Source organism: Cyprinus carpio, chromosome A1 (assembly GCF_018340385.1).
Source record: "Cyprinus carpio isolate SPL01 chromosome A1, ASM1834038v1, whole genome shotgun sequence".
Taxonomy (NCBI): Eukaryota; Metazoa; Chordata; class Actinopteri; order Cypriniformes; family Cyprinidae; genus Cyprinus; species Cyprinus carpio.
This window is the reverse complement of record NC_056572.1, coordinates 29,279,094-29,300,598: the sequence shown is the minus strand read 5'-3', so window position 1 is coordinate 29,300,598 and position 21,505 is coordinate 29,279,094. Positions and strand designations below refer to the sequence as shown.

The 21,505-nt window shown below is 37.1% G+C and overlaps 3 protein-coding genes and 1 pseudogene across 4 annotated transcripts in view; 3 read left to right on the top strand and 1 right to left on the bottom strand.

Moving 5' to 3' along the window:
- The first annotated feature begins 110 nt into the window (after positions 1-110).
- Positions 111-4,363, top strand: LOC109095916 (annotated as a pseudogene).
- On the bottom strand, positions 4,355-5,033 carry LOC109095909 (ADP-ribosylation factor-like protein 11). The gene has a single exon (XM_042761302.1). The coding sequence runs from the start codon at positions 5,031-5,033 to the stop codon at positions 4,503-4,505; it is 531 nt and encodes a 176-aa protein (XP_042617236.1). The 3' UTR covers positions 4,355-4,502.
- A 1,861-nt stretch (positions 5,034-6,894) lies between these two features.
- On the top strand, positions 6,895-16,500 carry LOC109091178 (RCC1 and BTB domain-containing protein 1-like). Its single transcript, XM_042761290.1, has 12 exons — positions 6,895-7,517; positions 8,343-8,541; positions 8,697-8,847; positions 9,045-9,211; positions 11,365-11,523; positions 11,696-11,803; positions 12,172-12,314; positions 13,305-13,495; positions 13,659-13,785; positions 13,891-14,042; positions 14,820-14,950; positions 15,191-16,500. Exons 2-12 carry the CDS (start codon positions 8,416-8,418, stop codon positions 15,329-15,331), a joined length of 1,596 nt encoding a protein of 531 aa, XP_042617224.1. The 5' UTR covers positions 6,895-7,517; positions 8,343-8,415; the 3' UTR covers positions 15,332-16,500.
- An 889-nt stretch (positions 16,501-17,389) lies between these two features.
- The window catches only part of LOC109095819 (cytidine and dCMP deaminase domain-containing protein 1-like), an 8,059-nt gene continuing 3,943 nt past the window's right edge, over positions 17,390-21,505 (top strand). Inside the window, exons 1-4 of one of the 2 annotated variants that reach the window (XM_042761271.1) lie at positions 17,390-17,619; positions 19,032-19,132; positions 19,478-19,655; positions 19,817-20,398. In XM_042761271.1, the coding sequence (XP_042617205.1) occupies positions 17,499-17,619; positions 19,032-19,132; positions 19,478-19,655; positions 19,817-20,398 (982 nt within the window). In that variant the 5' untranslated portion in view covers positions 17,390-17,498. The remainder of the gene's footprint in view (positions 17,620-19,031; positions 19,133-19,477; positions 19,656-19,816; positions 20,399-21,505) is intronic. The other variant, XM_019109486.2, reaches the window with a different exon arrangement.

Here is a 21,505-nt window from a genome sequence, read left to right as displayed (position 1 = left end):
TGATTGACCTTCTGATGCTTTGGTGTCTCTTCTCTTTTACCTGTTAGTTTTCCTTGTCCCTGTTCTGGCATCTAATTTGGCCTTTTCTATTCAGAAGTCTTTTTTCTCTCTTTCTAATAAGTGCAATGCTCAGTGTTGTTTCTCGTGAGCTTACAAAGAGATTAAATCAGGTAAATCAGAACCTCACCAGTCACCTGTGTCCACGTTATAGGGTCAGTGTTTACACTGGTGACCAATTTTGGGTGAGATTTGCTGGCCATCAAGTTGAAGACAATTAGCATTTTTGATACATGATTTTTAATCTGTGTCTTTACATTATTTAATGAAACTTAAATACACATAAATGAGACTGTCATACCTCAAACATAAAATTTAAAACCAAAATGCAATGTGCTTCATAAGGAAGACAACTACCATGGGGACGAGAGGAGTGTGTACATGAGGGATCAACTTACTCCCAAATTATTAGGAAGTTGGTTTTAAAATTTGCAGTTTAGATTGAAGAGAATATTAAGTAGAATATTTTGACCATATGAAATTCCTAAGGCCATCAATGGCTACAAATCGACGTCATGACTGAAAAGCTCTATTGCGAACGTTACTGTTGATATATTTTCATGCTGTTCCTAGCTGTTTTAAAATGGGATATTTGTACGTTTGACAGGTAATTCTATGATGTCCACATATATTATGGCGTTCAATATAATTATTACATAATGGCAGAAAAGTACTTGGTGGAATAAAACACTTTGCCGCGAAAACGTATTCTGCTCTGTGACGTGGACAGCGTTGGAATCATGGGCGGGGCCTGGATATGTCACTCAGCCACTGCACTGAGACAAATATAATGGCAGAAGGCAAAGAACCTGCACTTTCACTAAAGTAACGGTTTATTCTCTCGCGTGTGTGGCTCAGTTTGCGCAAAAATGTGGGAATAAATGTTCAGCTGTTGATCGTGTGGTTGTTTTACGACGCAATAGTTCATTTTACTCCGGTAAGTACAAAGGTGCATGCAGGAACGTCCACGGTTTACCTGCTCGTAACTGTCTGCTCACCTCCGGACGCTTGCCCGTGCAGGTCAGGAGGGACTCTTCGTCTCAAGTCTACATGTCACTTGTTGGAAATGTGGCAACTTCTGACGGTCTACTGGCAGAGCTATGTGAGTATGCTGTCACAACACAAAAGTCAAATGTAAAGGGATGATTTGCACTAATGAAATTGAAATTAACTGATTTGGTTAGAAGAAGAAAAAAGACTGATAGAGTAGGATGACATCTAGTGGTGTTTGTTGGTGGGTATTATGTACGAAGTTCAAAGTCCATTCATTGAACATAAGACCAATCAAAAACCATTTAGAAGGTGCTCAGTTTTGTGTAATTTGATTTGCGTTAAACAGTAATATTAAAGGAGTTTTTCAGCCAAAAATTCACCCTAATATCATTTTCAACGCGTGTGATATCTTTTTTTCTTCTTCTGTAGAACACAAACGTTGCTGTAATACATGCAATGACCTGATTCTATGACTTACTTGCTAAATAATGTTGGCAATAGTCCTAGACAGTCTTGTAAAATATTGAGAAATTAAATGACATTTTCATTTCTGGGTGATCTATTCCTTTAAATCAGTAGTTCTCAACCAGGGGACCGGGGGTCTCAAGATGATGGAACAATTTAAATTAAGACAAAAACAGCATTCAGAACAAACTAAATCTAAAAAAGATATTTTAATTCAGTCCTGGAAATATTAGGAAGCCCAATTTTAAAAAGTTTGCTTTCTAGACCTGAAAAAGAGACTCATGCAATTTAAAATCTACAAATACGTAGGCATTTAAAAATAATAATAATAATAAAAATTCTTGTTATGCCAAGAGCGGTGAAAGATACATTCTACGGATGCACTAGGACACATCATCAGTGATGTTTCCCGGGTTCATACACCCTCACCCAGGTGACCCGGCCTAGACTTTGCTGCCTCCAGCTCCCTTGAGGCTCTCCACTTTCTGCCAGTCCGGACCTCAAATAGTTACAGAATGTCTTACTTCCTGAAGAAATTTATGTGCATCTTAAATGCAGTTGCAAAACTTCCAAAATATCCATTTACCTTGAAAAGTTCATTTCTGCTTTCTGTTGTCTTGTACATGTATGCATGTTATTGTTTAACAGGGAAAGAATATGGCAAGGCAGATGAGCGCTGGTTGTACTCAGACCCGACAATAGTATCTCTGGAGCTTCTAACAGTGGTTTTAGATGGTACTTTGGCCCTGCTTCTAGTCTACGCCATCATCAAAGACAAACACTACAGGTAAATCAGGTTTTAAAATGATTCATTCTGTAAGTATAAATGTAAATACAATCCATTTCAGATTCATTAAAGTCTAAATATGATTTTATCTATCTGTGATAACACAATGCTTTCTAACCTATTTTTTTTTGCCCCACAATCCCAATAATCCAGCTTTGATGTCCAATTTGTCTCCATCACACAATCTGCAAAATAAAATAATTTATTAGTCAGGGTTCCTGATATTTAACACTGTTTTATGCATTTGTGTAAATGTCTCGCATTTCTTTCTGAACCAGGCACTGTGTTCAGATCACACTGTGTGTGTGTGTGTGAGTTGTACAGGGGCTGGATGACCTTCTGTCCAGACTGGCTGACCGGAAGCCCTAACCTGAACACCAGCAACTGGCTGTACTTGTGGGTCTATCTGGTGTTTTTCAACGGGGTCTGGGTGATGGTGCCTGGACTCCTCCTCTGGCAGTCATGAAGTGATTTGAGAAGAATGCATCAGTATCCAAAGAAGAACAGATAAAATCAGATTATTAGTGATCAGGCATATAATTATCACAGTTATAATTAACCTTTCAAAGTCAACAGACTGAGATGTGGAGAGGATGTACTGCAGTTGATGTATTATACACATTTATTACGTACACAGAATATTAGAGGAACAGTTGTTAAGGCGCATCTTTGCATAATTGCAGTGGTAAAGACACAAAGGAAGTTCACACCAAACTACTGACTCACAGCAACAGACGTTTACTTGTATTATTTGCATTCCTGCCATACGACACCTAAACAGTGAGTCCTTTAATTAGCTTTTTTAACACTGATCTAGGACCAGATTGCCTTCTAATTCCCCTTACCAAGCTACCTTATCCAGTATGATAGAAAGCACAAATTGGATCCAAATTATTGTAAATAGTTACATCAATTCATGTTCCATCACATGCTTCTTTTTACACAGACTGTGCTATTGAGTTGACTACTTTCTTGCCAAGTTATGACAGCATAACAGGTAACTTGCTATATTTTGGTCATATTCATTTATATATACAGGCCTGAAAAAGGTATGTAAGGTTTAAGGTATTACTTCATCATTGCAATGTCAAAAATTAGTTTATTGCACAATTTAGGCATTGTAATTTCACTACAGCTTCATGTATAAACAATATAAAAGGGGAACACTTTACAATAAGGTCCCATTAGTTAACATTAGATAATGCATTAAGAAATATTAACTAACAATGAGCAATACATTTGTTACAGTATTTATCTTTGTTAATTTTAGTAAAAATACAACTGTTTATTGTTAGCTCAAATCCATTAATATTAACAGAAATAACTTTTTACTTTGTGAAAATGTTAAAATGAACATTAACTAAGATCGATAAATGTTTAGACATTTTCTATTGATAGTTCATGGTAACTAATGCAGTTAACTAATGTTAACAAATGGAACATGTGGAAAGTGTTGCCTAAAAAAACAAAAAAATAATTTAAAATCACATCATTTTTTTATCAATTCGAGACTGTACAGTTTCCAAATAAAGTTGTAATGTAAATCCAATCCATTTGAGTCTAAATTAAGAGTCTAAATATGAATTCACCTATTTGAGATAAGGCAATGTTTTATCTAAAATGCATAAGTTGCTTTTTAGCAAAAATGTAAATTATCCATGATGTATATGAATGATGGCATCATGATAAAGTGGCATTAACATTAATTTAAATGTGTTTTAAATGTATTTTCATTGTTAGTTCATTTTTAACTAAAGTTGACAAATTAAACCTTATTGTAAAGTGTTACCTAAGACTGAAATTGCATTTAAAAGCACCTAATTTCTATGAATGTGTCTAAAAAAAGTTTCCAATATCAAAATTTATGTATCACAAGACAGGATTCTCATCAAAATCACTTTGGTTGCCAAATTAATCTGCACACAGCAACATGGCATTCAATTACAAAGGAAAAGATGTTTGCAGTAATTACAGTACACATGCTTGAAGCGCAGAACATGAAGACAAGTAGAAAAAGTTGCAGTTGCAGTTGTTAAATCAGTCAATTATTTTCCCAACATTCTTGGTCTAGTTTTACAATGATAGTAACATGATCAAACCTCTTAACTTTGCTTGTTATTAAGGTTCCGCTTGGATTAAAGAAGAAGTCAAGTTTGAACTGCATTCTTTGTATTCCGTAGTTAGCTAGATAGCATCTTACTTATGCTTTGTGAATTAGCTTAGCTATAGAGAGAAAGGCTTGTTGGAGACCCAGTCCCTTCAGGGCACTGCAAGCTTGGATCTCCCACACCCGATCTGTGTAACTATCCAGCTCCAGCAATCTAGACACCTCTCTAATAGTCGCAGAGTTTGGCAGATCATTTTTGTTAGCCAGCACCATCAGGGGAACTCCTTTCAAATGCTCATCACTTAGAATCTTCTTCAGGGCTTTCTGAGCTTCTCCCATCCTGGCACGATCACTGCTGTCCACCACAAAGACCAGCACCTTACATCCCTCTAGGTAGTATTTCCAGTTGGGCCTCATAGTTCCTTGTCCCCCAACATCCCACACGGTCAGTGAGGTCTTCTTGTCCAGCTCTACAGTCGCAACATTGAAGCCCACAGTAGGTGAGGTCTCCATCACCACACCACACTGCTGCCTGTAGAGCAAAGTAGATTTTCCAGCCGAATCCAAGCCCATGAGGAGAACATGAGGAGTCTTTTTATTCTGTTTAGACTTAATGACACCCATCCTGATTTGAAAAAACGCGTTTCGGATTGAATTTACAGACTAATGTCTGTATCTTGGCAGGTTCAGACTGGCATTTGGTGGAGTCCTTGATTGCACTCTTTGTTTTATGTTCATATCGTATGCAAAGCAGAAGCGGCACTATGTGAACGGCTATATGTAGCTGATGTGATATGACCGTGAATTCAGCCTGACTAGCTGATCCACATTTTTAAACAGGTTTGTCAACTTTACACGCAGGCCAGCCTGCTCGGGGATCCCAGAAACAGAACTCAATAATGCAAATGATCCTGGCTTGACAATAATGTGTATAAAATATGTAAACTAATATTTTGAATCTATTTGGATGAATATTACTGCTGAGGTAAAAGCGTAGAAACGTATATAAAACATAAATATATAAATGTTCTGTATTCTAAGATTTTACCTAAGCAGTAGCCTAATATTTTTTTTCTGCTACGAGTGCCACTACTAAAATAGCAGAAGAATATAATAATAACAACAATAATAATGGACCCACTTTATATTGTGTCTATATCTATGCTAAAGTTGAAATTAATCAATATATATGAACTAATTGTGTACGGTGTGTTAATATTTTTCAAAAATCCTGCGTGTATATACAAGTAATTAACCTAACTATTTACCTTAGACAAAACTTTAACGTCAATACAACCCCAACAACAAAAACCAACCTAAATAAAAACCTAAATAACCAAAGTTTTACCACAAATGCACGGTTAAATATATATATATATATATATATATATATATATATATATATATATATATACACACACACACATACATACAGGTGCTGGTCATACCATATAATTACAATATCATCAAAAAGTTGATTTATTTCACGAATTCCATTCAAAAAGTGAAACTTGTATATTATATTCATTCATTACACACAGACTGATATATTTCAAATGTTTATTTCTTTTAATTTTGATGATTATAACTGACAACTAAGGAAAATCCCAAATTCAGAATCTCAGAAATTAGAATATTACTTAAGACCAATACAAAGAAAGGATTTTTAGAAATCTTGGCCAACCGAAAAGTATGAACATGAAAAGTATGAGCATGTACAGCACTCAATACTTAGTTGGGGCTCCTTTTGCATGAATTACTGCAGCAGTGCGGCGTGGCATGGAGTCGATCAGTCTGTGGCACTGCTCAGGTGTTATGAGAGCCCAGGTTGCTCTGATAGTGGCCTTCAGCTCTTCTGCATTCTTGGGTCTTGAAAGGAAATGCAAAATTTACTTTCATGAGAGAACATAACTTTGGACCACTCAGCAGCAGTCCAGTCCTATTCTAAGCTACACTCATCCCAATCTCCTGTACTCTTTTATCCCAACACATCTTACTTTTTTTTTCTACCACATCTTTTCCTTCCCTTCGCCTCTCTATTGATGTGCTTGGACACAGAGCTCTGTGAACAGCCAGCCTCTTTTGCAATGACCTTTTGTGTCTTGCCCTCCTTGTGCAAGGTGTCAGTGGTCGTCTTTTGGATCACTGTCAAGTCAGCAGTCTTCCCCATGATTGTGTAGCCTACAGAACTAGACTGAGAGACCATTTAAAGACCTTTGCAGGTCTTTTGAGTTAATTAGCTGATTAGAGTGTGGTACCAGGTGTCTTCAATATTGAAACTTTTCACAATATTCTAATTTTCTGAGATACTGAATTTGGGATTTTCCTTAGTTGTCAGTTATAATCATCAAAATTAAAAGAAATAAACATTTGAAATATATCAGTCTGTGTGTAATGAATGAATATAATATGCAAGTTTAATATTTTGAATGGAATTAGCGAAATAAATCAACTTTTTGATGATATTCTAATTATATGACCAGCACCTGTATATACAGTTACTATAGTTAAATCATGGTAACAACAAAAGGACCATAGTTTTGCTACACTAACCATAGTTTAACTATGGTAGTAGTAAAGCTGTGGTAATCAATGCAAAAAAAAAAAAAAAAAAAACCTTACTACTACAACCATGGTTTATTTTCGTAAGGGTACCCTTACTACTAATCCTGACCATAACCATAACCCACTTCAATTGCAGAAAGTGTTTCGCAGTTCAACATGAATTCAGAAAGTAGGCCTACATTTTACATAACATTTATATTTATTTAATTTTATTTACATTTACAATTATTATAAACATGTATGTGGCTTATTTACACCTTTTTTTTCTCGCGTGTATTGTCATCCTTATTCCGCAAAGTCCCGCCCCTTTTCCTCCAGGCTTCTGCTTCTACCAATCCATGAAGTAGGAGTCGTACACGTAGTCTGTGATTGGCCAGTTGAGCAGTCGTTCATGGAGCCGTAGCAACCGTGATCAGGAAACAAGTGAGTTCGTTTTCTCTCTGATGTGAACGCTTTTCCGTGGACAAACTCCTGGCGCTACCGGCTACTAGAGGCACTGGATAACTCGCTAATCGCATGGTCCCAAACTCAAGGAGTTACTAGGTAGGTTTTGTGGTGTTGTCTTGATGAAAACCGTTTTTTTTCAGTAGTCTTGAGTCTATCTCGTGTCCTGATGGAGCGATGCAGTAGCTGTCAGGCTAACTGAGCTTGCTTATACATACAGTAACGCGAGCCTGCAAGAAGATATGTTTAAACCAACCCCTGCTGATTTAGCGATTTCTTTCACGTGCACATTACACACTAGCAGACAGTACAGTCTTCTGTTTACTTTTGTTTTTACTTTGGATTGTGCTACACGGTCGTGACTGATCCCTGATCAGCTGTAAAAGTGACACAGATACAATGAAAGCTGTAACTAGTGAGTTTTAGCACTTGGTCCGTTATAAAGGACTGCATTGAAATGTTTTTTTTTTTTTTTTTTTTTTTGTGACAAAACAACAGACAAATAGGGTTTATGACCCATCAGTTCAGTGCTGTTCCACACACAAAAGCCTTTCTGTGTATTATGCAGGAGTGTTGTGTACATCATTGTGAGCTGTGGTGTCATGTGATATAATATCAAACCAAGTTCAGCTGTCATCTGCCATACTTGTTAATGCAGTTTACCTCTTGAAATAATAATTGAGCTGAGCAGCATATCAGAATGATTTCTGAAGGATCATGTGACACTGAAGACTGGAGTAATGATGCTGAAAATTCAGCTTTGTCATCACAGAAATACATTATTATTGTAAAATATATTAAAACAGAAAACAGTTTTTAAAATTGTTATATTATTTTATATAATATTAATGTTTTTAATGTATTTTTGATCAAATGAATGCATGAGATTATTCCAAACTTTTGAGTGATACTGTATTTGTCCAGTTTCTAAGGCACACGCAGCAGGTATCTCCTTGTCTCCAAACCCCTTCCCCTGCTCTTACAAAGGAGTGTTGTCATGGTGGATGTGAGTAAGTGGCCTCTCTTCACCCTCTTGAGCGCACAGGAGCTCGCCTCCATACGACAGGCATGCATCTTTGGAGCATCTGCGAACGAGGCCATCTATATCACCCACGATGATGAAGTAAGCTGATCAAGAAACTGATAGTATCTTCTTTGTGTGAGTCTTGGTGGTGTAAGCTTACATGGCCTGTTTTAGTCATTTGTATTGACAGAATAAAGGTTCGCGAAGGGTTTCTGTACCTTCATATAAAAACTAATCTAGATGTCCTGACACAGGTGTACGTGCTGGGTTTGAACTGCAGTAATTGCCTGGGCACTGGAGACAGTCAGAGCACAATTGTTCCTAAAAAGCTGGACTGTCTGACAGGGAAGAAGCTGGTTAGTTTAAGCTATGGCAGTGGCCCTCATGTTCTGCTGGCTACAGAAGGTAAGTACAAGCTTGAATTCCTATATTCTATGTAAACTGAAAGTATTTTGTGGCTTTGCTTATGTTAAAGTTGAGGCATAATGTAAAATCAGTTGACTGTCTGGATACATTACAGTTATATTTAAATGTTTAAACATTAGTAAAGGGTATGCATTTTATACTATTGCCTTATTCAAAGTACTTTCTTGTCTTTACAGAGGGGGAGTTGTATGTATGGGGGCATAATGGATACAGTCAGTTGGGCAATGGGACGACCAATCAAGGTGTTTCTCCTGTTTTGGTGTCTACTAACCTGCAGAACAAGAGAGTGACTGAAGTTGCCTGTGGCTCTCACCACTCTTTGGCTCTAACCCATGAGGGTGAGGTGAGGCTTGGGAACAGTTTTTTGTCACATTCCAACTGAGTATGGAAGCCTATTTTCACCACTATGTTAAATGCTTTGTGCCATAATTAGGGCATGTTATACATAATTATGACACTTTTTGTCATAATTGACTTTATGATTGACTTTTTATTCGTTATGTCTTATTATGTCATAATTTTGAATTTTTTCTTTTTTTAAAACCTTTTTTTGCATTGCACTTTATACAATACAGATTGTGTCAAAGCAGCTTTACAGTGTCAAACAGGAAAATACTTTATCAGTAATGCAAGAGGCCAATAACAAACATTCATTCAGCATTCAGCAGTCATTTTTCCAGTTAAAGTCAGTTCATTGATGATTCAGTGACGTCAACGCTAGGCAGACTGTTCCAGATTTTGGGCGATAATTAGGACAAGGATCTGCCGGTCGCAGTTGTTTTGATATTCTAGGTATTATCAAATGGCGAGAGTTTTGAGATCGCAGTGGACGTGAAGGACTATAATGCGATATGAGCTTGCGCAAGTATTGATTATTAATTATAATTATGGTTGCACTTTATTTTACAGTACGTGTACTTATAGTGTACTTACAGTGTATTTATCTAAGAAAGTTCTGGTAATGCAAGGTAACTAAATGGGGTAGGGTTAGGTTTAGGGGTAGGTTCAGGGTTAGTACCTAGTTATAACATAGTTATTGTAATTACAGTAATAAGTAAATAGTATGTACATGAGGAACCGGACTGTAAAATAAAGTGCTACCATAATTAATTAGCAAGATATTAAAATGTATACGATGTTCAGTAGGGAGCCAGTGCAGTGTTGGCAGAACCGGGCTAATATGGTCATACTTCCTGGTTCTAGTAAGAACTCTATCTGCTGCATTTTGGACCAGTTGGAGTTTTTTATTAAGCGTGCAGAACAATCACCCAATAAAGCATTACAATAATCTAACCTTGAGGTCATGAACGCATTAATTAACGTTTATGCGTTTGACCTTTTATCTCATAAACATGACTTAGTTTCTCATAAATGTTTGTAATAATTATGACTTTTTATGCCAAATCATGTTTTGGTAAATAATCGTTATTTTTCAAATGTGGTGGAAATGGGCTTCCCTACATTTAACATTATATTGATTAGTTTTCTCTCAACAATACAATTGAAAAATCTGAGATGAGTTGCAATAATATATGTCACATTTTATTATTACATTTAGAAATAATCCAGCCTTGACCCAAAAAGAAACAGAAACCGGTTCAAATTGATTAAAAACAGCAGAACATATGAAAGGTAGAACGTATGCTAGGCTACCAGTGCCGCTGTTTGCAAATTTGCATTACGATAAGACAGACAAAAGGGACAGCATCAAGTCAGCATAAGTTGTGTTTATCTCAGAATATCTCTTTTAAAGAAGTATTTCTCAGAGATATTTCTCTTTTATTTGGCCTAATAGAGTTATAGGCTTTAGTGGACTACAGACTGATTCAGCTGTGTTTCTCACACGGAGGTATTTTTAAGTCAAATTTTTCCCAATGTGGTTGATTTAAAACAGTGCCGATTGGTTTAAATGCCCAGATCAACCTATTGGTGCACAGATATGTCTATTAATTCGGTTTAAACTAATGACATACTGTGAATCTGATGGCATGGACTAAATGGACAAATCAAATAGTTTGAGAATATAGAAGTTTCTGTTAAAACTGCTCTGTGTCACATGCTAATCTCATAATCCAAGCAAAATCTTTCCTGATTCTTTTGCATGTAACAATTTCTCTTTTATCAGTCTCTTTAGAAACACTTCAGTAGTAGGTTAAATATGTAGGTTAGATTTTAAAGGGTATTAGGTGGATTTAGATTTGACAAAACCCTCCTCTCTAACCTCATCTGTTTAGCAAGTATAGTTAGCTGCTTAGCCAAGTTGTGCTCGCTGTAATGAGGAGCATGTGAACTTTTTTGCTAAGCTGTGAGTGCTTTTGTTCTCACTGTGACTACTAAGATCAGCTCAGGTGTAACACTCTGTGTTTGTCTGTGGTAATAATTCATATTCAGCTTCATTAAAAGCTCTAGCTGTAACACCGTCTTCTTAGACAGGTGTTTTTATAAATGAATATTTTTAGCTTAACGTCCCTGCTAATTTATTGTATGTCATCCTAGGTGTTTGCGTGGGGCTACAACAACTGTGGTCAGGTGGGTTCAGGGTCCACCGCCAACCAGCCAGCACCCCGCAAGGTGTCCAACTCTCTGCAGAACAAAGTGATGGTCAGTATTGCCTGTGGACAGACTTCATCTATGGCTGTGGCGGATAATGGCGAGGTAAGAGATGAAATTAAACATTTATAACCTTCCTGTTTATAGAAATATGCAATGTGCTATGTATAATATTGTGTTGACTAGTGACTATTTAGAGCTCGTGTGGTGTCTTGCTGTATTTCTCACTGTAGCTGTGTTGCTTGTTTGTTAGTGGTGAAATGTGTGTGTATTTCAGGTTTACGCCTGGGGTTACAATGGTAACGGCCAGCTAGGGTTAGGCAACAATGGGAACCAGCTGACACCGTGTCGTTTGATTGCGCTACAAGGCTTCTGTGTGGTGCAGGTACGAAACAGAAGATCTGCCATGTTCTTAGATTATTAGTTGTACATGTTATAATATGCTAATATATACTACTGTTCAAATGATTGAGGTCAGTAAGATTATTGTTTGAAAGAAGGTAATACATTTATTTAGTAAGAATTCAAAAGCAGTTGATCAGAAGTGTCAGTAAAGTCATTTATAATTTTTTACAAAAGATTTATATTCCAAAAGAAAGCTGTTCTTCTAAATAACTGTTCATCAAAGAATCCTGAAAATGCACATAAACGTAACAAGAATTGACAATGAAGAAACAAGCATTTTCGTTTGACCATATGGATTTTTTAAAAATGTGAAAAATGGTAAAACATGTCACTGTGTCACTTTTACAGATTGCATCAGGTTACTCTCATTCTCTAGCACTGACCGATGAGGGCCTACTTTATGCATGGGGGGCCAACACTTACGGCCAGCTGGGCACTGGCAACAAGAGCAACCAGCTCAGCCCTATACAGGTCATGGCTGAAAAAGAAAGGTAAGGGGGTTTGGGAATAAGTCTTTTCCTTTTTCATTCACTGACTCTGTTCTAAAAGGTGCTTTTGTTAACTAAAATGATTAAAAAATAGTTTTCATACATTGAAATAAAGCTGAAATAAAATAGAAATTTTAGATGAAAAAAATTAGGAACTGTTGCCTTGGCAAATAACTGAAATAAAGTAAGTTTACTTTGAAGTATTAAAATGGCTAAAACTGAAATAAAAGAATATAAAGCTAAATAATAATTAAAAAGAAAACTGAACATATAAAAATTATTCAAAATATTAATACTACAATAGTATATAAATCATACTAAAATAACACTGTTCCAAAAGCCATTGAACTGTCTTTTTATATAGTATAGTGTCCTAACCTTCAAACTCTTTTGAAATCAAATTTGGATTCTTATGAAATCAAGCTAACAATGTGACACTTTTAAGCACAAAAAATACATACCATTCAAAATATTGAGTAAAATAGTCATTTTCAAATAGTCGTTTTTCCCCACTGATCTCTTACTAACACTTACAGAATATGGTCAAGATCCCCACTGATTGAAACAGCCTTTGTTTCAAAAGCATTCCATAAAATGATGCTGTCTAGGTTGGCGGAGTGCATTATGTTGACGTTTGCATTTTGTCAGTGTGAGTTTGTCATTGTTAGTGTGAATGGTTGCAACCCAGGGAGATTTCCTGTTGGTCTAGCGGGAGCTTCCCGTAAATCATCCTGTTTTGGGTGTAGTTTGAAGAGTAGCTCTGTTGTACTAACTCTGTAGGTCACTACAGTTATCTCTGCTACTGTTAGATTGGTTTAAATAAAAGGAAATGCATTAAAAACTGAAAATCAACCCAGTCATCTCTAATGCAGGGAGAATAATACTTGTATAAGGAACTGACTGATGTATCCCTCCTCTTCCCTCGGTCCTTTCCCGTTTTGCGTGTATCCTGCCTCATGTCCCTATTTTGACTCCGCCTCTTCCCTCCACCAGGATTGTGGAGATCGCCGCCTGTCACTCCACACACACCTCTGCAGCAAAGACCCAGAGCGGTCAGGTGTTCATGTGGGGGCAGTGCCGCGGACAGCCCATCGTGCTGCCACACCTCACGCACTTCACCAGCACGGACGACGTCTTCTCCTGCTTCGCCACGCCATCTGTGATGTGGCGGATGCTTTCCATGGGTGAGTTTGTGTTGTCATCCTTCAATCTGATGTTTAGTTCTCTGTGGCTGCTCTGTTGTTTGAATCTCAGTGCTGTTATTTAATGTGCATTAGAACAGAAACCGATTCTGCAGAAACTGATGGAGTCACTGCTGTTACATAACTGTGCTGTATTTGTTATCAGAGCATGATGACTTCCTGACCGTGGCCCAATCCCTTAAAAAAGAGTTTGACAATCCTGAGACCTCTGACCTCAAATTCAGCATCGACGGGAAGTACATCCATGTCCATAAAGCTGTTCTCAAAATCAGGTGATGTCCTCACTCCAGTTTCATGATTAGTAATTGGTGCATTAAAGTGTTCACTTGGTTACTGCTAATTACAACTTTATTCTCTTTTATCCCATTTCTGTTCAGGTGTGAGCACTTCAGATCAATGTTTCAGTCACACTGGAATGAGAATATGAAGGAAGTGATTGAGATTGACCAGTTCTCGTACCCGGTGTACCGCTCTTTCCTGGAGTTCCTCTACACCGACAGTGTGGATCTTCCTCCTGAGGATGCCATTGGTGCGTTCATTTTAGGAAAAAATATTCCAGCAAACTTTTATAGATGAGTATAAGAAACCCTTTAAAATTGACAGAAACTACACCAAGTAGAAAAAAACCTATTACTCTTACCTAGCATTAAAGTGGACTCCTTTCTCATTTTTGTTGCCAGGTTGCCGTTCACTTCCCATTCATGCCATTGTTTTTTGGACTATACGTCTCTAAAATAATCTATAAAGTAAAATATTATTGATTCTTATTATTCTTAAAAATAATAATAATATATGAATCATTATTATTACTATTGTTATTTACAATAATATAATTATGATAACAGTAAAACATCAGTAATAATTTGTTGTTGTTATTAACAATAGAGTAGTTATTATTTACAATAATAACAACACACCAATGATTGTTAGTTATTAGTATTTACACTAATATAAGTGGTTTTATTTTCAACAACAACAATAATGACAGTACATTGATAATGATTAGTTATTTTTATTTACATTAATATAATTGTTATTTATAATAACAATAATCGCAGTAAATCAAGAATGATCAGTTGTTGTTGTTGTTATTAACAATACTTAAAAAATGTTAAGATAACCAAATTTAGTGTTCTGTGCTTCTGTGTTATTTGTATATGTTTTAACCTTTAACAACCAAAAATATTTGGAATTGTAGAAATTAAGTTAACCATGTAATTACAAAGTATGTTATAAAACAAAAGAAAATTCAGGAGGGTCAGAACATTTTTTGTACCAATCAAAAATGGGTTTGAATGTCTCACAGGGTTACTGGATCTGGCAACCTCATACTGTGAAAACAGGCTGAAGAAGTTGTGCCAGCATATCATAAAGAGAGGAATCACGGTGGAGAACGCTTTCTCTCTGCTGTCTGCTGCCATCAGATATGATGCTGAGGTAACACTAAACCACCCTGGAGGCATGGCTTGCCAGAGCACTTAAGCACACACCTGTTTTAGCTCCTTTCTGTCTCATTTTGTTTGTTTGCTCTTTGCAATTAATCAACCAGTTTTAGAAGGTAATACAGAAACTCAGTATTGTAAGCTTGTAATGCCAATCATGGATGGTAATGTTGATTGTTATTGCTCGCTTGCTCAGTCTCTCATAATTACACATTCATGCTTTCTTTTATGTGAAGATCTAGAGGAGTTCTGTTTTAAATTCTGTGTGAACCACTTGACTGAGGTCACGCAGACAGCTGCTTTCTGGCAGATCGACGGCAACATGCTGAAGGAGTTTATCTCCAGAGCCGGCCACTGTGGAGCCTTCAAAAACTGACTCCAGCGGCCACCAGATACACACACGCTCAATGTATTAGTCACGGAACCCAACTGTTAACCATCTGTCCTCCTCACAGCTAGTGGGCACTGTGACACCAGACAATCATTATCACACAGCGCCCCCTGTTGAGTAGGAGAGGAACTTTCATAATGGATAAGATTCATGAAGAAGAGTCAGTCTGTGTTAGTCTCATCAACAACCATTTCGTACTCATCTGTTACCGAAGATAGTCAGCCAGATGGGACATTCCCATTTATGTTTTGCACAACTTTTTGGAAAAGACATTGCCTAGTGCTAATGACAATTTCTAGTGCTGCAGATGGGAAGAGTGTCTGCACACTGTAATAAAATGGGAGTGAGTTTGGGCCAAACAGAGGCATTATTTAATTATATTACTTAAACATGCACAACTAAAAAGCTGACAAAAAGACTTAATTCATTGTTTGTTTGTTTTTTTTATCCCTTATATGTTTTTGCACAGGTAATATTGAATAGAGGTCACTAATCAGATTTTTTTTATTGCAGTGATGCAGTGATTACAAGTTGCTAGTTTTTATTGTATTCAATAAATTTGTAAATGTGCATTTTAACAGATACAGTCAGAAGACTTTATTGCTGTGGCCCCTTATGTTGTTTTGTCACAGTTTTGTCTAAATGTTACTGACCAAAATAATTTCTGCTATGTGATGTCTTTGTTTTTGCTTGATTTGAGTCTTAAAACTTTTTCTTCATATTAGGAAGACCACTGTTTGCTATCGCTGCCACTGTGAATTACTAAAGCAGCATGTACAACAATGACTGTTGCACTTAACCAGTGTGACGTTTAAGTTTGCTAAAATATAAGAGTATTATTCATAGTTGCACTGGTAGTTTCCTGTACAGGAGCTGCTCATGTGAGATCACTAGAGAGTGAATATGAATCTTTACAGTTGTACCTTTTTATAGGTGTGAGAAACTTAGATTTCATAATGCTAATGCCTATGGTAAGATTTATTTATTTTTGTTACATATTAACCAACTGTATTTTTTTTTCACATGTATATACTGTACAGTTTTTGCATTAGTTTTGTAAATTAAGCTGTGCACATTATGTGTGCCACAGTTTCTCTTGTAAGTTATAAAACCTGATATTATAAAGATAAATAAAGCTTTTGTTATAAGTTGCATTGGGTATTTTTTTAAGTTCTGTATGCCAGCATACTGTATTTATTTTTTTGTAGATGTATATATTTAGTGTAAAACATGTAATAAGGAAATATTAGTGTTTAACTTCATAACACATAAATCAGATTTCATTATGCCTTTATTTAAAATGATTTAATATTAGAATTATGAAGTGAATATAATTATTTTCCTTATTTAATCCATTTTATGTAATTTAATTGTATTAATTATTCATTTGAGCAATAGCATTAGTTTTTATAAATGTGACTAATTAAAGTTCCTGAATGGCACCCTTTAGTTTGATTTCTCATTAAACGAAACTACTGTTAATTATCAGAATTATTAAATCTTTGTTTCAGGTAAAGAAGACATTCAGGTAAAGCTGCGATTGTGAAGTCATTCTATGAAGTGACTAAATGTCCAGAGATGATGTAGACACCCACTTAATTGACAGGTTAGCTATTTCAGCTACGCCCTTTAGCTGGTGTGTAAAATCATGTTTTGTGATAGAAGAGATTGTACAGTGTCTCAGTCTGCCACTGCTATATATGGCATCAAATAGATTAAGGAGTCTGTGTGGAAGAACTTGACTGGTCTGCCCAGATCTGAACCCAGCTGAAGACTTTTGTGAGTCAGACCATCTCCCAGCATCACTGATGCTCCTGTGACTGAATGAGAGCAAAGCCCTGCATCTATGTTCCAGTATCTTGTAGAAGACCAGCTGTCTGTTAATGCAATGGTTGTTAAGTTCTATGCCCATTGGGTAGTTCTGGGTGTGGTGTTCTGGGTGTGGTGTTTGGGTCTCCACATACTCCACATTTTTACTGTATGCTATGAATCAGATTTCTAGGGAATAGAAACAGGCGAGCCTTTAAGAACAGATGGCCCGCCCACTGGTGACGTCAGCGCAAATAGGAAGAGGACGGCATGAAGGCCGCGGACGGGCTGCTGTTGTTCTGGGCTGTTTAGTCAATGACAGGTCAATGTTGATCGCGGTTGAATGGCAGCATCCGACAGTCGGCGGTCTCACCGGGATTTCGAGGGAAACAGATCAGTTCCAAACGGCGAGGAAGCGCGCAATGTGAGAGATACCGGAGTACAGACGGACACCAAAGTACAAGGTTAGATTAGCACCTCATTGTAATCAGACCCCAGTGCATGGCCCAACTTTACAGTGTTTGGATAAAGGCGTCTTTTCTGCAGAGACGTTTCAGTTTTTCATTCAAGATTGTTCTTCGTTAAAACATTTTTTAGCAGGCATTTAGCCTATATATTTCATTTATATTCGTATTTTATGTCAATGTCAGCAACTATATTTTAAGAGGTATTATGTTCAGATTTTATACCGACTGATCAATATTGCTTTTGTACAATAGATATAATGCAGAGTATTTTAAGTGTTGCAGTAACCGAATCCCGATATGCAGAACCGATTATTATGATTTTTTTTAAACTAAAAAACACCCCATTAAACTACATCAACAAGAAATGCATAGTGAATATTTCAATATTTTAATTATAATAATTAATAACAACAATAATACATTTTAGAAATATTATTATAATCTATTAGAGATAAAATTATATTTTTTCCATTAAATCTTAACCTTAATCTGTCATTTTTCCACTAAATCTTAAAGGGGTCATATGATGCGATTTCATGTTTTCCTTTCTCTTTGGAGTGTTAAAAGCTGTTCGTGCATACAGTGCCTACGTCACTGTGTGGGAAGATTTGCATAACACCGGCCAAATGTTTACGCAGAGAAAGAAGACATGTCGTGGAGACGCTGTGTGTTTCGTTGTGAAAGCTAAACTACTTTGTATGGCCTTCCAAAAGAGGACACAACTAGAAATCAGTGGTTAAGTTTTATTAACAACACTGTTCCAGAAAAGTACCACCCAAATATTCGAGTGTGTGCAGCCCATTTTTCAGAGGAAAGTTTCCTGAACCAAGTAAGGGGCGTAACATTTCCGTCACACGCTTGAGGAATTCAGCCAATCACAACGCACTGGATAGTTAGCCAATCAGAGCACACCATGCTTTTCAGAACAATGAGCTTTGTAAAAATCGACATCTTTCAGAAAGGCAGTGCATAGAGGAGCAGAAATAATGTACAGTTTGTGGAAGATAATGTTTTTTGAAACTTAAACTGCGAAACAGTGCATTATCATTATAATTATTACACCAAATACACAAAACAATGTTATTTTTAGCAACGTTATATGACCCCTTTAACCTAAATCTGAAAAGTTTTCATTTCTTTCTTTTTTATTTTTATTATTATGTACTAATTATGTCAAAAAGTGAGAAAAAAAAAAAAACAAGATTTAAAAAATTAAGAATTGAAAAATGTATTTTTAACTTTGATTTGAGCTAAGTTTAAAATGTAACATTAAACACGATGGTCTAATCGGTTATCGGTTTATCTCTATCGCTTTGCACGTCCCTTTCACAACATAACATGAAAATGTGATTTTTAGTAGTTAAGCAAATGTTTTCTTCTTTTCAGTAGTCTGTTCACAAATGTTTCAGGTCATGGACCTCGACTGTCCAAAGCCAACCTCTTCACATTGTTGAGTCTATGGATGGAACTTTTCCCAAAGAAAGAGCCACAGCAACAAGAAAATGATACTGTATGCATATTTTTATTTCCTCTAAAGCAATCCTGTGTCCAAAGACATTGAGCTTAAATGCAGATGAGAACATATTAAGAAAAAAAAGTGTTACAAATGGTATCTACCAGTGTAAAATGTCAGATTTTTATTTATTTATGGAGAAAAAACACACACACAACAGAATTATTATTGGAAACCTGTTTCCCACATGACAGAGTCCCTGTTGTACGTATAATGACTAATGTGCTCTAAAGGAGATGCTAATGTACTTGTAGTGTTTATGAACTGGAAAGGCTGCTACATCCTATGACTCACTGGCTGTATTCATATATAAATAATGAGAGGTGTCATACTTTCATCCAGGCTAGGGACACTGGTCTTGTGGTGGTCCATGAGCGCAGGGTTCTGGGTCTGCATTGCTCCAGTGTGCAGTTACATGCAGGACAGGTGGCTGTGGTCAAACATGGCCCCAGACTGAAGGGATGTGATCTCTACTTCTCCAGAAAACCCTGTTCAACCTGCCTCAAAATGCTCATCAATGGTAAGATCATACCTGCGCTGTATAACTATATTTAAAATAATTTAAAAAAGGTTATGCATATTATATTACATATAAAATAATCTTATATTTAATTTATTTTATACATTTTTAATACATTTATATTTGACTTCCACCCTCTCTCTCTCCTCTTCTTTTTTCAGCTGGTGTGAGCAGGATATCATACTGGCCCGGTGATGCTGAGATCAGTTTGTTGTCAGGTAGACACAATCATACTGACCCCAGTCACCAGGAAGCCATCTTTGATGCAGCAGCTGCAGAGAGACTGAAGTCTAACAGCAGACCCCACATCTGTGTGCTCCTGCAGCCTCTGGACTGCACCATGCAGCAGTTCGTGGACGAAACATCTCAAAACTGTGACTTCCTTTGGAAGATTGCTGCGGACAATCCTACTCTCAATGTTAAGGATCTCTTTAGAAGGGAATGGTGGAACAACTTGGATGATTTCTTGGAAAAGTTGTTTATAAATGACGAGGAGCAGCATAAGTATGTGCTGAACAAGATGGGACTGGATAACTTTTGTGCGGAACCAAATTTTAGTAACTTAAGGCAGCATATGAGGAATCTCATTAGGATTTTGGCATCTGCCGCTGCAAGTGTTCCGGTTCTAGAAGAAAATTATGGTTTCTTCACGAGAGAGCCTTTAGGGATGGGTTCTCCAGCTCTGCCCCAGGATGTGGTGCGACATTGTATCATACAGGCCCGATTACTGGCATTTAGAACAGGTGAATTCTGTTGAATTACTTTTTTTTTTTTTTCACTTGTTTGATTAAATAAGCATCGATATGTTCAGCTGATATCAAAAATCAAGAATCTCAAAATTATGGCAGAAAGTGACAACATGAATCTAGTGTCCCTAAAAATGTTGAACGGTTGGCAGAAATCAGAAGCATCAGGTCTGGTTAAAGGTAAATTAAAATCACAAGATAAAGAAGGAACAACAGATCTTGTTTTCTATATCACGATGTACATCTTAGTAAAATAATCTCTCCCGTTGCGTTACATGCTATGGGGTAAATTCCTGTTTACTCTGATACTGAAGCCTGATTTGTTCACCTTCTAGTAACCGCATGAACCAATGGGACTTTAACCCACCAAAAGGTGTGGAGCTGATTGCTATATAAGTAGGCTCAGCCTGCTGCTTGCCGCCGTGAGAAGAAGCCCTGGCATCGGAAGTTTGCTAGATGGCTTTCTCTGCGGCCATCCAGCATCTAGCAATACATACCAATTCTCATAAAAGATCACTCTCTACAAAACGTCTCTAAGAACGGAACAAGGGGCACACCCCTACCGGCGGAAACTGCCTTGTCGTTAAGTTTCTTAGGGGAGCTCGGAGATTCAATCCTCATTCTGTGCCGACCTGAGACATAACTAACAAGGGGCACACCCCTACCGGCGGAAACTGCCTTGTCGTTAAGTTTCTCACCGCAGTCCCCACACTATACCCACATGACATTAAGACCGGTCACCTGCATGCTATGGCAGTCATCACTCTGCTTAAGACTGCCCTCCTTCTTGATTTGGCGATGGTCAAGCGAGTGGATAATCTGCAAGCACTGTCAGTCAGTGCTTCATGCCTTGAGTTTGGGCCTAACGTCTGTAAAACTGTCCTCGAACCAAGACATGGCTATGTGCCTAAAGTGCTCTCCACTTTGTTCACAGCACAAGTCATCACCCTTTTAGCTCTTCCCTATAGGAGTGAGGCCCCACTCTACCAGAGGAATGGCCTCCTCCTGGGCTTAGTCCAGCGGGGTGTCTATTGGTGATATCTGTGCGGCTGCCGGCTTGTAGTCACCATCTACCCTCACCAGTTTTTATAATTTGGAGGTGCA